This window comes from Neopelma chrysocephalum, unplaced genomic scaffold (genome assembly GCF_003984885.1).
Source record: "Neopelma chrysocephalum unplaced genomic scaffold, ASM398488v2 Primary Assembly neopelma1_97, whole genome shotgun sequence".
Taxonomy (NCBI): Eukaryota; Metazoa; Chordata; class Aves; order Passeriformes; family Pipridae; genus Neopelma; species Neopelma chrysocephalum.
Window position 1 is genome coordinate 4,612,948 of NW_020897760.1, and position 16,938 is coordinate 4,629,885.

At 37.0% G+C, this 16,938-nt stretch overlaps 1 protein-coding gene across 1 annotated transcript in view; it reads right to left on the reverse strand.

The window, feature by feature from the left end:
- LOC113972788 overlaps positions 1–16,938 on the reverse strand; it is a 115,077-nt gene that overhangs the window by 24,098 nt on the left and 74,041 nt on the right. The window contains exon 7 of the mRNA XM_027694198.1: positions 8,633–8,781. Coding sequence (XP_027549999.1) covers positions 8,633–8,781 — 149 coding nt within the window. The remainder of the gene's footprint in view (positions 1–8,632; positions 8,782–16,938) is intronic.

Genomic DNA, 16,938 nt, shown 5'->3' on the forward strand with positions numbered 1-16,938 from the left:
TAATGCAGGATAATTCAATGAAAAACATGAAATGACTAACAGAGCCATTATTGCTTTGCATGATATTACCCGGCATTTCTAGTTTTGGCAAACCCAATACATTAATTTTACATTGTACTCTTATATAGTCTTAAATATATATATAAAAATCAAAGGGACAAATAATCCTTATTAAGAAATCCTCAGGGCGAGACAGACATCAAGTACATAACTTAGTCAACATCCTCTGCAGCCACATGACCTGGACTATCTCCACCGAGAAAGGCAGAATATATTCAAAAGCTAGAGTGTGACAACTTACTTCAAATGGCTCGTTTACGTAACGCAAATTGTTACGTAGCTTCCCAAGAGAGGCATCAGAAAAAAGAGCCACTGATTTATGAAAGGAGAGCAATTGTAGTTTTTGCCTGTATTTACTTGCTGTGCTCAGGAAAAAACTCTTCATTGGACAATCCTGATAGCTTCTTTCAACTTCATTAAAACACAAATTCAACCAAATAATTTCTGCTTACAGATCATAATAGGTGCATGTAAGGGATGTAAAATACATCCCTTGAGTCTGGGCGGCAAAAGGAGCAGGAGAATAGACTTGTTTCATTTTAACCCATACATAAAATTTTAAATTTGAAAAAAAGCCTCAAAACCCAACACAAGTACAAGATAAAAAACTGAATTAAAACTAAAGCAAACATTCATCTATAGTGGATTTAGTAAGGGAGGAATGATTTTTGTTTGTTTAATTTTTGAGCCTTTAATCCTTTTCAAAATAAGGCTTTTTCCATAAATGGCAAAATCCACTGGGTAAGAACACTTGGTATCTTCAAGTATGTATTTTTTTATGGTGAAACATTTCATTTTAGAAAAAAAGTAATCTCTACTTACTAGGCTTTCAGGATATATAGCAGCATTATTAGTATAAAACTTCACTAAATTATATAATTTAATGTGAATTATAAAGTGCAAATTACACAGAAAAGCTATATGCACATTTAATGACAGGATTTGGCCCTCTACTTCATTTTTCTTTGCTGAAGTAGAAACACAGAATTTGTTTCTTACTTTTAATGCATGTCCATGCCTTAAACTATGTTTTTTGCTTGACTTTCAACAACTACAGTATATGAAACCAAAATATATTCCTCTTTATACATATTTTATAATTCGTTTCAAGTTGCATCTTAAAAGGTATTTAACTTTTTCTCCTGGATCCTGATTTTAGTTAATGGCAGTAGAAAAGTCACTGTCCTTGATCTAGAATTGTTTAGTAAGAAGGAGTCAAGGCTAGAGGCACATGAAAACATGTCAATCAGATGTAATTGCTCTCTAAAAGAAACCCTATCAAACTGAAGAAGGAGAACTACCACTGCACACATGAATTCACTGCAACACCTAATCTACTAATGAGCTCAGCTTGTTATTTTCAGGCTCACTATTCAAAAAGTTCAATGCAAGAAACATGATAGCGAAGGACAACATTGCTTAAATAGTTGTACAGTGCATACTACAGGTGGAGCCAGTAATGTCACCTGTAGTTAAGGATGCCCAGTACTCCCCATGACACTTCCCTTGGCACCATGTCCAGCTTCAACTGTTTGGGCTGAAATTTTCTATACAAAATGTCTAAAGAAACATATGCCTAATTGTGTGTTGGCAACCTACTACTCTTAACAGTTACCATCCCTGAGTGCAAACGTTTATGCATTTGAAGAAACGTTCCTGGTGCTGAAATCTGAGAGTGTAAATTGATACATCAATTTGATCTCTATTGAGATCAATAGGAAGGGATCAGTACACAGCCCCCCTTGGTGTTAACATTCTAAGGTCCACATCTGCTTCAAGTTGCAAACTACTAGTACTCGAGAGTATTAAATATGCTCCTTGTGTACATCTTCTCATTTCTTTTCATTCAGCAAAATGAATTCTTATGATCCATGGCAAAAAAAGAAATACAGCCTCATACACAAGACCGATGAAGGACTGAGAACTTCATTCTGACTCCTGCTTTACCTGCTTGTCAAGATCAAAGGATCTTGAAAGTTTCTTTGTGGAGGTTAGATGTAGATTCAATGAGTAAATGCATGCATTTGGGAAGCAAATATTAAAAAAGGAGATGGATTATTGAATGTAAAGAGTCTAATTGGTAAGACATCAAATACATGGACTGGAAGTTAGAAGTCTGGGATTTTCACAAGCCAGGTCTTGCTCACATCATAAGAGTTAAACCAATCAGATCAGAGGTTCAGGAAACACATTTTTCTCAGGTCATCTTAGCAAAAATATGCGTTAAGAAGGAGTGTTTCTCATGAAGCACAGTCTTTTCTTTTAAAAAAAATTTGCCATTGTAAATCATTTTAGTCGTTAACAGTAGTGAAAATGCCTTTCATCTCTTTTGTTTTTTTCTTGAGAATTTGTTTTTGTTCAAAAGGTCCAAAATTCAATAGAATGTGGTGGGGAGTTCAAGAGACTTGCAGTAAAGAGTCTGGAGTACAAAAGGACATCCTCTTAACGTCTTCTGGATTTCCTAGCTATAACAATCTGTGACTGGGCTAGGAGCCCAAACGGCTGGAAAGAGTCCTTTGTGTTCTAGATGTCTAATTTGCAATTTCTGGAAGTGTTAAAAGCTTTTACACCTTGATCAAAATCAAGAGGAATTCTACCAGTGAGCATAAACATTATCACATAGTCCTATAAGCATCCTGAAAAATCAGGGCCTGAGTATCTTGGACCAAATATCTGGGTAAGTTTATAACCGTCATTCTGTGCTTCAGTCCTCCCTTTGTAAAACGGACACACAACTTCCCCTTTCTAAATGTATCATGAAAATTAATGTATAATGTTTGAGAAGCATTTTGCATGACAGTAGTGAGCAGCCCAGATAAGCCCATGTGGAAGTGAAATTTTCTCTAATTAGAGCAGGATGTGAGTATTTCCCAGATAATATGAGTTAGGGCCACACATGAAACAACGAAGCTAAAGTGCTGAACTCTGAGAACATAACCCATCTGTGCAGTGAATGAGGCAGTGGTCCTGTAGGAAAAAAAAACAGCATGTGATCCAATAATTAAAGACTGTTCATGAAACATTGCCACAAAGCAGGGAAATGCTTTTAAAGGAGCAACCTTAATGCTGGCATTTCCTGACTTGAAAGTTTCATTTTGCAGTCTTAACATTTGGAAGATTTTTTATGACACATAATATAAGCCCACTTAGAATAAGTGTATGCATATACTACATTAAAATTTTCTAAAAATCCTTCAGCATTTACTTGGGAAGGACTGCTTTTTCTCCTTTTGTCCAACAAATGAGGTCTTAACAGTTACAGAGCTATAAGGACTGCTTTAAGGAATTATGCAGCTCAAGATTCTTGGTTTAAATTTTATGGTGCAAAGAATGGGCTGTTTTAGGTTTGCCAAAAACAAAGGAAATCGGGAAAAAAATGAGGATGCTTTTCCCCTTTGCTGACAACACACTTCTATTATGACCTGAAGACTCTCTAATATCCATCCCTAATCCCCTGTCATCCTCCTGTAAATGCTGAAAAGTGCTGCATTTTGCATGAGTTTGTATGCTAGACATTTTTATATCAATGCTAACTCACCAAGAAAGGCAGAGGCTCAGTTTGTAATCCCAGGCCAATGTTTAAAGGACAACTTCTTAACTGAATACTGTATGAGGACATGGAGTATAAACTACGGTGTCTCCTTGTAAAATCCAACCAGTACATGCAGCTGTTAAACAATGCAGTGTAAGTGGGTTTGTGTGGTGAATCTTCACAGGTGCACAGAGTTCAGTTTTATGAAGGCTGGCCGTGCCATGGAGCAAAGAGATACCCTGCACAGGAGACCTTGCTTTCTCTCAGCTCCAGTTCACATGAGGCTCATTTTCTAGATCTGAAGAGTGAATTTTTAATAGCAGTCATGTCACCAGCTAAGTGTACACAAAACTCAGTTTGTCTTTCCCCAATAGTTTCTCTATAACTGCTACATATCTGTCAGAAGTTTGTTTTGAGAATCACTAGTCAGGTAAAAATCTCCATTAGCAGAGAAAAAGCTTGCCTGAGACCTAAACTAGCACTCATGCAAGTCAGTTGGCAGGGGACTTGATTTCCATATGAACCTTTCCACAGCCACAGGCTACTACAAAATCATCAATCAAAGTACTCCATCATTTCAGCTATGTTTGTATTATTTTTCAGGGCATGCCACAAGCAGAAAGCCAGAAGTCACTTAGATATCTGACCAGTTTAGTACCATTCCTAAGGCAAATCATCATTCTTTTGGGTACCTGGTAATCTACAAAAGTTAGAAAATGAAATGTCCTTCCAGGCAGGTTATGTCACACAGTGGACAACTGTGTATTCTTGCATTTTTATCTTAGGAATATGCCTCTGGCTGGATTCATAGACACAGGACTGGAAATAATACTGGGTAAAATTCATAACTGCTTCTAAATACCTTTGGAAATGGGGATCTAGGGAACTGGTTGCATAATTTAAATCTAGACATCCACTTCAGTGATTAAGCTAAGCAATTGTACTGAACAAGGCCAACCAGAAGTCTTTAGAAAATGTTAATAGAATTAGTCATTTGAGTGTGCCATAGAATAAACTGATAATCTGTTTATGTACATGGTTCAGCATTCAGGTAGAAATTAGACATTTCTTTGCTGTACCACTGCTCTTCCATCCCATATGATTCCAGGACCAACATAAGAAAGCACAAAGATTAATGTGACTGGTTTAGTGCAGAGTTATACAAAAGAGAAATAGAGCATGATGCAAGGCTTATGCAAGGTAGGAGTTATTTTTCAGGTAAGCAGAAAGCTGGTGGGTAGAAATTAGCATTTATTTCATATTCAACTTACTCGTAAGATTCAGATCTGCCACATTGCCTGCAGCATAATCTTTCACCTCCACCTTCATGAACCTGGTCACCAAGTATAGTTGGTCAGCAGGTCTCTGAGTCCCCGAGCCAGTACGGCACCAAGGCTCACAGGGAGGGAAAAATCCTGCAGCATTTGTAGCCCTGGAAATCATCTACCCTCTCTGAGCAAAAGATGCCTCCTTTGACAGATTTAACCAAGCAGCAACCTGATATCTACCAGATTTGAACAAAAATATCACAGAGTCAACTTTCAGAACATGAGAACACAATCATATTTAGAAACCAGCAGCTCTCTGAGACTCCACTGCAGAATTCATATGCTCCTTTATTACCAGTTTGCTTCTAAAGAAGCAAATATATAGATTTCTATTTCTATAGGGTCACAGAAGAACATACAAGCTTATTACAAAGATCTGATATATTTTAGATAATAACTTTATACAAGCAACAGATGTGATTTAATAGAAGTCAACGGTCTGCTTTTCCACACAGGAATCAGAGGGTTTGAAAATATCTCCATAGAAAGAAGAGGCAGAAGGGAACGTAACAAATCTTCTGTTGTCTGATTGCTGTAAAATATGCTATCACTGAAATACATTTAACTAGTCATCTTCTGTTTGGGGAATTCACAGTGACTGAGTTCCAGTTCATTACTTTAAGGTCTGTGGTGCTATTGCCAGGGCCTCAAAACCAGTAAGATGGGTCTAACCCTGGGTTAGAGAGGCTACAATAGCTGAAAGGCAATTATACTGCAGGAGAAATGTTGTCCACTAATCAGCTAGCAATCAATTACTAGGAAGAGAAGATAACCCTATCCCCACTCAAGCTCTTCAGTATTAATAGTGCCATCATGTAATTACTTTAGGCATGGGCAGGTGCATGAAAGGACAGACTCTATAGTACACTGCGCTTAAGATTAATGAGTTCTGTCAATTTGCCCAGTAGACATCTGATTCTTCAGCTTTATGTAGCCACTAGTTTTACACATGCCTCAGGGTTTTTTTCTGAAAAAAAAAAGCAACTACTAATTTAAATACATCCAAAAAATATCCATCTTTGAAAAATCCCTAATTTTACAAGTAAGACTGTACCAAAAAGATATCTAATGTGAATATCGATAGAGTATGTTTTCCTAGTTCAGTTATTCTTTAGTCAGAGTAATGAGTGAAACACAAGGTCCTATAAGCATATAATACCTGCTAGAAAAACTGACAGCATACAATCCTGCAATCACAACATTCTCAATTTCACACACACAATCAATTCCAGTAAGTAAAAAAAAAAAAAGAGAGAAAAAGAAATGTTTCAGTAAATAAGTCACTGCTCAGAAACCAAGACAAAGCAAATACAGAAGCACTTTGCTGTTAAGTTAGCAAACACGCTGAATGAGCACAGCTTCCAAAAGCAGAATCATTCTCTGTGACAAGCTACAGCCCACAGAGTTAAGTCAGGCGTACGTAGGCCTATGGGTCAAGAGCAAAATGGCTTAAAATAGAATTTCTATCTGGAAAGTGGATTCTTTTTCCTTAAAGTTACATCTACTGGAGTAAGCAGCAAAAGACAGTTTTTGAGGAGTTCTCAAATGAAACATGACCAGTTCTTAGAAGCATCTTTCCCATTTGGGAGGTGCATGAACAACTCCCATCCTCAGAAAAATATGACCTATTCAGGATTTTAAGAGACCTTCACTCTTACTAAAACCCTGTTTCAAGAAGGTGCTTAAACACTTGCCTAAATCTCTCAAAAATAATCCGAGATATTTAAAGTCATTTAGCTGCTTAAACATGCAGACAGTCTCTCAAAGATCCTCTTAGGCATCTCTCTGAAAGTTCAGACTCTTAAATACCTTTGAAAATCTGGCTCAAAGTACTTGGCTGTACACACACAGAGCCCTCGTGAAACAGCACACTGATCTCCATTTGTATTTTTAAGTGCAGTCCATCAATAAAAACGATAAAATAACAATAAAAAAATGGGCTGGACTCAAAATAGAAAATTCCAGTACTACAGCTATGGAGGTTACCACTCATCAGTCAAATTGCATTAACTATAATCATAGGTAAGGTCCACATCCTTGAATTGCAAAAACTTATTTTACTAAAAGTCATAGGAATTATGGTGAAGGTAGTAAGCACTAACTTTTTTTTCTCCCACTGACTTGGGTTGAATTTGATCCTAAAGCACCAGTGCAGTTTCTGCAGTATAAATCTCACTGGCTTGTAAACAATCTTTTCTTCTTTTTATTTTTCAAAGTATTTCTTCCAAAAATTTAAGCCCTTAAAATGGGCCTAAGCCAAACAACATGAAAAAATTGTTCTCCAAGCTTTTCTGTGACAGATACAATAACTGACCTATTTACTTCTCTCCAAAGTCAATGGCATCCTGTTTGTTCCTTTTCTGTTACTTCTGTTTGATTATGGAAAACAGCTAGCAGTATGTATTTTTTTACTTTCCATCTAATGTCACAATTGACCACCCACAAAATCTTTCTCAAGACTACATTTATTGGATACTTGATTCTGTTAATTAATTCTCTGGATTAATTTCTTCTGAAGTAATGTTATCAATTGTTTCCAGTAAAGAAAAAGCAGGCCAGCAGTAACTTGATTTTCACATAAATGGATTATGCCTACACAAATGTAGTGGCTGAAGATACCATTGATCCATGTTCATTGGCTGCTGCTGCTGTTTCAATTGTTATTTGATATGGTAAAGGACAACAGAGTAGGAAATGGTTTTGATCTCAAGCAACTGTTTCTAAGAAGATACCAGCAACTCTCACAATACATAACTTACAAAATGTATTCTATGCATTGAAAAGCACTAATCCTTAAAATTATAACTATTTCTGAGACTCATGGTTTGATCCTGAAAGATGCTCAAGTTCACAGAAGGCATTTGAATTGAGGCCACTCGGTATGCAATAAAAATGTGTGGGAATTGCCAGGGGGAGGAACTATTCTACAAATTGAAGAGCGACAAAAAATATGAAGTGTCCTTGAAACTATGAACTGGATATCATCAGTTAATTATTTAACATAGAAAGGAAAATACTGCTGCACTAGACAGCATTAAATGTTAAGCAGAGACCTTCAAAGACATCATGAAAACTTAGGGATACCTCTCTTTCTGAAAGCTAAACTTGGGGTTTTTCTATATTTCAAAATACCTTCTTTTCAATTTCTTGTAAAGATACTCTTGGAAATGCTGGTTTGATATGTTGTATTCCTTATGCACTGAGTGTTGTACGGTGGCATCAAATCCAATATAAGTCAGAGTATGTCATAGTAATAAGCAAAATAAGACTGAAGAAGTTTCTTACTGTTTCAATTCCTGCTCAGCAGAATAGCATCAACTGGTTAATATAATCAGTTCATTTGATTAATTAGCTTCATAAATTAGTGCAAATGATCCTTTTATCTCTGTGGTATTAGCAACTTTCTGTTTTGAACATGTACTGTGCCTGCAAAAATAGTGACTGCTTATTTAATCAGTCTGCTCCTCATATAAGAATTCATATCTTCAGAATCGTACCTATTAACTAGTGAACAAATAAAAATAAATAACCATTGACATACTATTTTTACTCATGCTAGTATTGCAGAGACAGTAACTAAAGGAAAGCAAGATAAATTCAACACATGCATTACAAAGACTTAGTTTTATAACACAAATGTAAACCCAAAATTGAATCATTCCACAAGGAAAAGAATTTCCTGTATTCTGCTTACAAAAGATAAAGAGATTACCTGGCTATAGCTGAAAGCAGAGTTAGACCTACTGAAACTTTTATTCCTGATAATCATGCTGGAGCCAGAAAGCATCTGAGCCTGAAATTCAGAGACCACCGGAGATCGCTGAAGAGACAGTTCAGAAATTCGTCTCTGACATGTCATCTCTGCAAATGGAATAGGGAATCACCGACAGAAGTAAACAAAGAATCTGCTCCTATTTTAGCACTACATTTTTCACATTACTGTTGAAGTATAGAGAAAAGGCTGAAACATTATGAAAAAAGAAACAATCTAGCCTTGCTGTACATACTTATTCACTTATCATGTCATCAGCCAACTCCCTTTCTGGAAGTGAGCAGAATTGTTGAACAAGCATGGTGATGTTTTAGTTCATGCTTCTCCCCCTGTTTGTCCTACTATGACCAAAATATTCACAGATCTACTTCATTATGTTTCACATTTCTCTTTACCTACTTGCACTACACCCTCTACAGAGCACAATTTCCCCTTAATGGTTATGCAGGACAAGAACAGAAGATCACTTCTGATTAGCTTTTTCTATCCTTTCATGACCACAAAAACAACTTGTCTTACTTGTGAGGTGCTAGAACAACTCACACTTCCTTTTCATCATCCATTTCTACTCGATATAGCCATATGTAAAATATCAGAGAAAACAAATTTCACTCTTTGTGGTGAGGTAGGGATCTATAGTTGCTAAAAAAACCTCACACTATAAGGTTTAAGGAGTTAGAGTTTCTAAATCCTATCAAATCGGAAACAAAAGGATTTGAAGAATACTTCTTAAGACAATATGTTACAATTTGTGCTTAAAATTACCTTTTTTCATGCAGTTAGTTATAAGGTGTACCAGAGTTATTTTCTATTAGCACAGAGTACTCACTGTAGTGGACTTTGTAGTGGACCAATTCCCATTTGATCTACGTAATTGCTAAGAAAGTGCTTGTTTACTGCACAGCTCCTCTGGCAGCCAGGATCAGCTGTTAATATTACATGAATACTTTCTGGGTGTCAAATGCAAGAGATTTCAACCAGACTATTTTCTGTAACATCTTTTCTGTTTGGTGTACAGCTTTACTGAATTCCAAATTCAGTGCACAACTCTTGTCTTCTCAAACTTGAAGGAAGTAGACATGAACCTGAAAAGTTTAGAACTGCACTGCTTGGGTTAATCATATGTTTATAAGTTTTAATGTGCCTGCTTTTGTCAGACAGGCATATTTTATAAAAAAGTTACACACAGAATAGAACTGCACCATAACTTTACTGTTTCATTATCATTATTCTTTTTTCTCTGTACCCTACAAATTGAATTCCCTCTATCTGGTAACCTTATTGGACAACTTTTCCTGACTGTATTTGCTGCTTTGTTGTGCTTTTTGTTTTGTTGGTTGTTTTCTTTTTCATTACTAATCAGTTCTTCCAGAAGTGCTCTTGAAAGGAACTATACACACTGGAAGATCCATTGATGTAAGTCAAAATAATAAACTGAGAAAAACAGGCAGGATAAAGACAAGGAAGGAGTGGAGAATATTTTAAATAGAAATGCGAAACTTCCTCTACAAATTGAATTGTATCATAGGAAAGTTCAGGTAGAAAGAGACCTCAGGATGTCTCTAGCCCACACTCAAGCTCACAGCAGGGCCAGCTTTGAAGTCAGATCAGGTTAAACAGGGTTTCATCTCACTTGATGTTAAAAACTTCGGCGGATGGAGACTGCACAACCTTTCTGCAACTGGAACTCTATTCCAATGCCTGCCTGTCCCTCAAGAGAAAATAGTTTTCCCTTACATCCAGTTAGAATCTCTATTTTTTCCCCCCAATTGATGCCTGTTGTTTCTCCTCCTCTCCCCACGCCCCACTGTCAACAGCCTGGCTCCATCCTGCTTAGACCTCTGCTGAACTTGTCCCTTTATCAAGGTCCTTCCTGTATGAAGGGGCACAAAAACTGGACCTGGTATTCTTGATGTGGTCTTCATGGCCTATAGTGCTAAAGATAGATAAATTATAGTAATTCTCTGGAGTGATCCCCTCACCTCCACTGTCATGTCTCTTCTAGTCTTTATTTAAAGTAGCTGCAAAGCTTGTAACAACAGCTCTTAGTCACAGCTCTGCAGCAGAAGAGGTGTTACAGGCAGGTGCTCTGCCTGTAAAAGTAAGTCTTTCAAAGGATGGCAGAGGACTCTGTCACCATGAATACATTTTAAAGAAACTTTTTAGGGTTTTTTGGTCAGAATTCCTCATTAGGAAAAGGAGCAAGTTCCACAAACACCCACTGCTGCTGTAGAAGGGCTTGCTCCTCCACACTGCCTTTTTTTGCTCACCAACTGGTGGGACAAGCTTAGTGTGTAAGGCAGCTACTTCAAAAAGAAAAAGGCCTCTTCCAAGTCATCTTTAAAGAGAGCTAACCTCATGCTTCTAGAATTTCTGCAACTTTTTAATGTATGTTTCAGTATTACAAAACTGATTTTTTTATTCTTTCTTTTCATTCTCCCTCAACACCTCTCTACTCCCTTCAGTTTCTGTAGATCGTGGTTTTATATTCAAAGAAAACTCTTAATACTAATCACTCAGAGAGATTTACCGAGGCAACCCGAAGGCTCCAATTCCCAGGTTGCATTGAATTCCTGAGAGAATCTGGCTCCAAACTCCTCCAGGTTCTTTTTTAAAATGTCATTCTTAAATTAATATCGTGCAACTGGAAGTATTTGCTCTGAGTATTAAAAAAAAATCTTTGCTGTTCTGCTAGTTTAATTTTCTAAACATTTCTTCTTACAGACTGACTCAATAGCCACATCAGGGTAAACCTAAGTGGAGTAAGAATAAGCTTCTCATTCAGTCACACAGTGCACTCCTGCTTGATTGGAATGGATATTGTACATAATATGTCCCTGCAGATGTTTTCTCCAGTGGGGCACATTGAATTTCATTTAAATGCCAAGGCTCAAAATCTAAAACAATGTGACTTTAACAAAAAATCTGATGAGGAATTTGATGAGAAAATGGCAAGAATTCCTGTGGCATTTGGGTAACAATTTCAAGCCTTCGTTTTAATAGAATAAACAGGATCATATTTCATTCAAAACTGGCAATGAGATGAGCTTTGGGTATTACATTGATATAAACCAATAAAGAATTTGCAAATTTGAAGCACTAATTAACAGACACAATATTAAATGAAAAAAGTTTGCTCCAGGGGCAAATATATTTTGAAGACTTTAAACTTTTATTAAAAGACAATTTTGAATAGCTTCTTCTGCATTTGACTATTTTGTTAGTTTCAAAGAGGGGGAGTCTTGTGTTTTTAAACTAGCATGTTTAATATAGTTGGAATATAAATGAATAAAATAACAGTCTCTCTTTTTCCTTTCTGAAATAATAACTCAATGTCATGTCACTTCACGAGAAAAGAAAAATATCTCATAAGTTGAACCTACACAGCTGAGAGCTGTGTAAGAGGATGTTAGTATTTTATTATCTACATTGAACTGCAGTGCTATTTCTATTGAATGATTTTTTTTTTAGTCTTATAGTGCTGAATCGAAAAGCACTCATATTTAGAACCTGACTGTACTATTATGAGAGTCCTAGGAAAAATGTATAAACAACAACAAAAAAAATTGGAACTTTTGGTTTACTGGTCACATATGTACCATAGTAAGAAGATTTTCTCTACCTAATTGCAATGCTGCACATAGTAGCCTTCTTGATACTACAATATCCAAGACTTATGTATCTAAAGACTCATACTTCAGAAAATGGGAATGTCAGCTAGAATATTAAGGAATGAAATCTATGAGACCGACCTTCAAATAGGATACTAGAGACTGTTTTTTGAAACAAGTGGTTATTTCATCCTAAGCACAATACCATCAAAATCTGCTGATGATAAAGTCACTTGCTCTGACAACTCAGCAGCTGTGCTTCACTTAAAAGTTGTCATATATTTAATTCATTAGCAAGCCAGCTACCTGCTTCAAGAAATTAAGGATTTTTTCACTTCCAAATGTAGTTATCATTTTCTCTTTTACACTCTGTGTGATAATTGTGCACCGGTATCTAATCCCACAGCAGCAGGTCCATGGTCCCTTGTACCTGATCTTCAGTGGTGCTTCCATTTTTTCTAACTGCTTTCATTTTTCTAAATACAGTTGATTGTAGTACCTTTTTTTTTTATTTAAAAGAAAATTATGAGGTAAGTGTTTAGAAAGGTAATTGATCTGTAGTCTAGAGATAAAAGGCCTGATCTTTCCTTCTCATACTGAGTGTGCATCAAAGTCAAGTTGAAGCACTTCACATGCACCGCTTAATGAAAATTTGTAGAAAATGGAATATAAAAAAAGCCATTAGCTATAAAAATAAATGACAGGAAGTTCTGCAATCTATTCACTGGCAATTTGTGTATCGCTTATATTCAAATCTATACAATCTACACATACACATGTAATACTGCCTAAGATTTATGAACACCGGATTCACAAAATCTCACACATTGCGTGTGTAATTTGTATGCCCATAACTCTATATCTGAAAAATGCCCAGAATAATTTGGGGCAAGGATCCAAAGTGAATAAGCTTGTATATTTTTAAAATGCGGACGTAGAAAGCCCTCATAAAAACAAATGCAAAGTTTGGAGGCAGAATGCAATCTGTTCCTCCCTCTCTACATCAATGCATATGTCAGAATTACAGGGCATAACCCACACTAGATTAGTGATCTTTAACTTACAAACAGAACATCCAGGCTTCCTCATGCATCTAACCCAAATTTATAACCTGGTTCAAAAACCAAGGGAGAACCACCTCCTTGGAGGCATAAAAGCATGAACTGTGAATAAGAACACACATCCTCCATGGCAGAAGTCAGAGCAGAAGGCCAGGTCAATACAGATACGATCTGGATGGGAGAAGGAAAAGAGGGTCCCTGTCCTATGTGTCATGCTGGGTGTGATCACGTGCTCCAAGACATGTGGAGGGCAGGACAGAATCACAGAACATGCTGAGCTGGAAGAGGCTCATCAGGATCATCAAGTCCAACTCCTGGCCCTGCACAGGACAGCCTCAAGAATCACAGCATGTGTCTGAGAGCATTGTCCAAACACTTCTTGAACTCTGTCAGGCTTGGTGCTGTGACCACTGCGCTGGGGAGCCTGTTCCAGTGCCCAACCACCCTCTGGGTCCCCCTAACCCTCTTCCTAAAACCACACCCACGTAAGCCCACCACAACAAAATCACTTTTATTCCACTGTTAACACTTATTATTTATTTTCTTAGAAAAAGAATGTGATGCAAACAAATGCTTCAGAAGTAAAATGAAATACAACGGCTGTTGTGCAGCTCTTCCACAATAACAATGAGCTATTAGAGAAATTATCTAATCACAAACCAAGGGAAAAAATTTAAGTATAGAGAGCAATTACAATATGGACAAGTAAACACATGGATGCAGTAATCTGGAGTGGGATACTGCACACTACAGCTTCTTTGTGCTAATTCCCCCTTTGTTACCACATTACTAAGGAGCATGTTATATTTACCATGAGTTAAGAGCAATCAACCCTGCAGTTTGCACTGTGGTGCTGCCAGTTCATGTTTGTGCTTTAGAGACGTAGTTACTGGTTTCCCCACCCATCTCATTACAGAATTAAATAACAGATCATTTCACTATTAAAAGAAAATTCTGTATTAAAAGCTATCTACTTCATATCCTTTTATAGACCCCACTGCACTGCACTGGCAAATGCAATTTTCCAAGGAAATCTATCACAGCTCTAATATTTAAGATAGCTATTGATCTGTAAGTGAAATTATATATGAATGAACACATTTGCACCTGTAGCTGTCACATTATAAGATGCTTTTGAGGAACTGATGGAAGGATCTAAGTATAGTTATAAATCTAAAATGCAGTGCTGAATCACTTAAAATACTACAGGAATGAGTAAAGTATCATGAGGCAGAAGGATCAGTTCAGCCTGCACACTGAGGGGCTCCAAATGCCACAGGAGTACAGACGGAACACAGCAGCATCATGAGTTGCTCAGCAAATCTGTTTGTCAGTCACCACAAAAGCAAGTAAGGTATCCTGCTATGCTGAGAAAGGAAGAGGGAACAATACTAAAAATACTCGCTCATTATCCAGTTTACCCCTTTATTCTCCAAGGAAACAGTGGGACAAGATAGCCCAGATAAAGCAAAATCACAGACATTATGAAACAGAAAATGAAGTTTTGATGGGAAGGAGAAAATTTAGCAATACTGACACACAGGGATCCCAAATCCAGCCCAATCAAACCAAGCAAACCCAAACACAAAACTGTATAAACTCAGCCACAGTCAGGCTCAGGTCAGCTCAGGCAGAGTAGACATGATTAACACAAAAACTTCACTGTAGAATATAATACCGATCACAGATTTGAATCTTTAAGAGTGCAACTTCTTAATCCCACCATTTTTTACACTAAGTACTTTTAGGGACCCTTCCACATAATAAACATATCCACTGACTTTCCATACACCCATGTCTTCTCCAGTTTTTAATTTACTCATTCACATGTAATAGCAAAGCCAGAAAACATGCAGGTTTTTACAAGATTTACATATACAGTTCTTTTGGGGAGAGTAGAAGAGTCTCACATATAACCATACTCGTATAGATATACACTCATGCATGTGCATTCACACATAAAGACACTAAAAATCCACATTCATTTCCCTTTCCTGAACCTTCTTCTGGGCTCAGGACTCATGGGTCAGTTCTCTCTCAAATACATACTTTTGGATAGCAACAACTTTTTCTCTAACAGTCCACATCCAGTTTTTGAAATGTGTTTTTCCCTTTTCCCCTCCAAATCAGTTGCTTGCCCATGGCAGGCTGCACAATGAATTTCCTTCCTCATATCCTCCCCTGACTAAAGCATCCTTTAAAATGGTTTCTATAATTTTTTTCTTTATAACCCTCAACCATTTTTCCACTGGTGGCCCTACAAGAGGCTCAAATAGTCTCCAGTACATAAATGAAAAACCAATCCAGATTCATGTATTTTACATACACAGATTATGCACGTAATTTTTCAGTAATAATTTTCCAGTAATACTTTACTGTTCACAGTTTCTTTTGATTACCTTTACTTTGCATGAAAAATGGTTTAGCAAAACTCAGCCCTGTGTGTGCGTGTCCAGGTGCTGCCAGGCTCCCCTGCCAGGCTGCAGCACTCTGAGCAAAGCCTCAAGTTTTCAAGTTTCTCCAGGACCATCATTTGTGTGACAGAACCTTTTATGTTAACTTCCAGACATTTCTAGCAAGTATTTACCACTGATTTTGCTTACACAGAGGATATCCTGTTAAAGCCAGCAGAAGGAAGAGAGTCAAAAGACCCTCTCTATACAGACTAAGTTTTGATTAACCTTGGATAGCTCTTGGGAGGTTAGAAACTCAGCCAAACATGTGACTTCGAAATTAGAACTGTTCAACAAAATTAAAACAGATGAATGTTATGCTAATAAGAGAAAAGAGAAGATGTTACAAAAGATTTTTCAAGGCCTGAAACAACAGTTTCAGTCAAGCTTTCAGAAATCAACATATCTTAGTATGGGGGATAAGTTCAATGTATTGCTAATATCAGCTACATAGAAATTTTTTGATGCTTGATATCATATTTAAGTTAGGTAAATTACTCATAGTATGAAAACATAAAATGAGGCACAGAAATTCATGTTCTTACCTGAAATCACACAGTATTAAGCAAAGCCTACTTTAAAAAACATAAAGCACTTCACTTAGAAATTATTGTTGATGAAAATCAAGTACCTAATTATAATCAAGTAGTAACAAGTTAAGCTGTCACATGAGAGTAAAAATGAAAAACACACAGAAACCTGCAGGCTTGTTTTCTGGATGCAATATATATGGGTTTGGAGTGTTTTCCAAATGATAAGCTCTCATTAAAGCATTATCTAAAATCAGGAAATACATTGTATAGTATATTATTTGCCCAGTGCAGTCATCCTATCTTATGAAAATAGGATACATCCTTATGTACATTCTCTCCTGTTCCATGCTTTTTATGACAGTGTGCTTCTCCTTCTCTGTCTCAATCTGATCTTTATTTCCCATAAACTTGCTCAAGTGATAACCACCACTGGTGGTCCTAATGGATGGTCTGGTCCTGATGGCTGCATCCAGCTTAAAGTGGATTCAGGGGAGCCAGACACAATAGCCGAGGGCTAATTTGAGCAATGTACTCTCCTTAACCACAGTGCTGGGCAATGTCCTGCTCAAGGCAAATCTGGAAGGAACT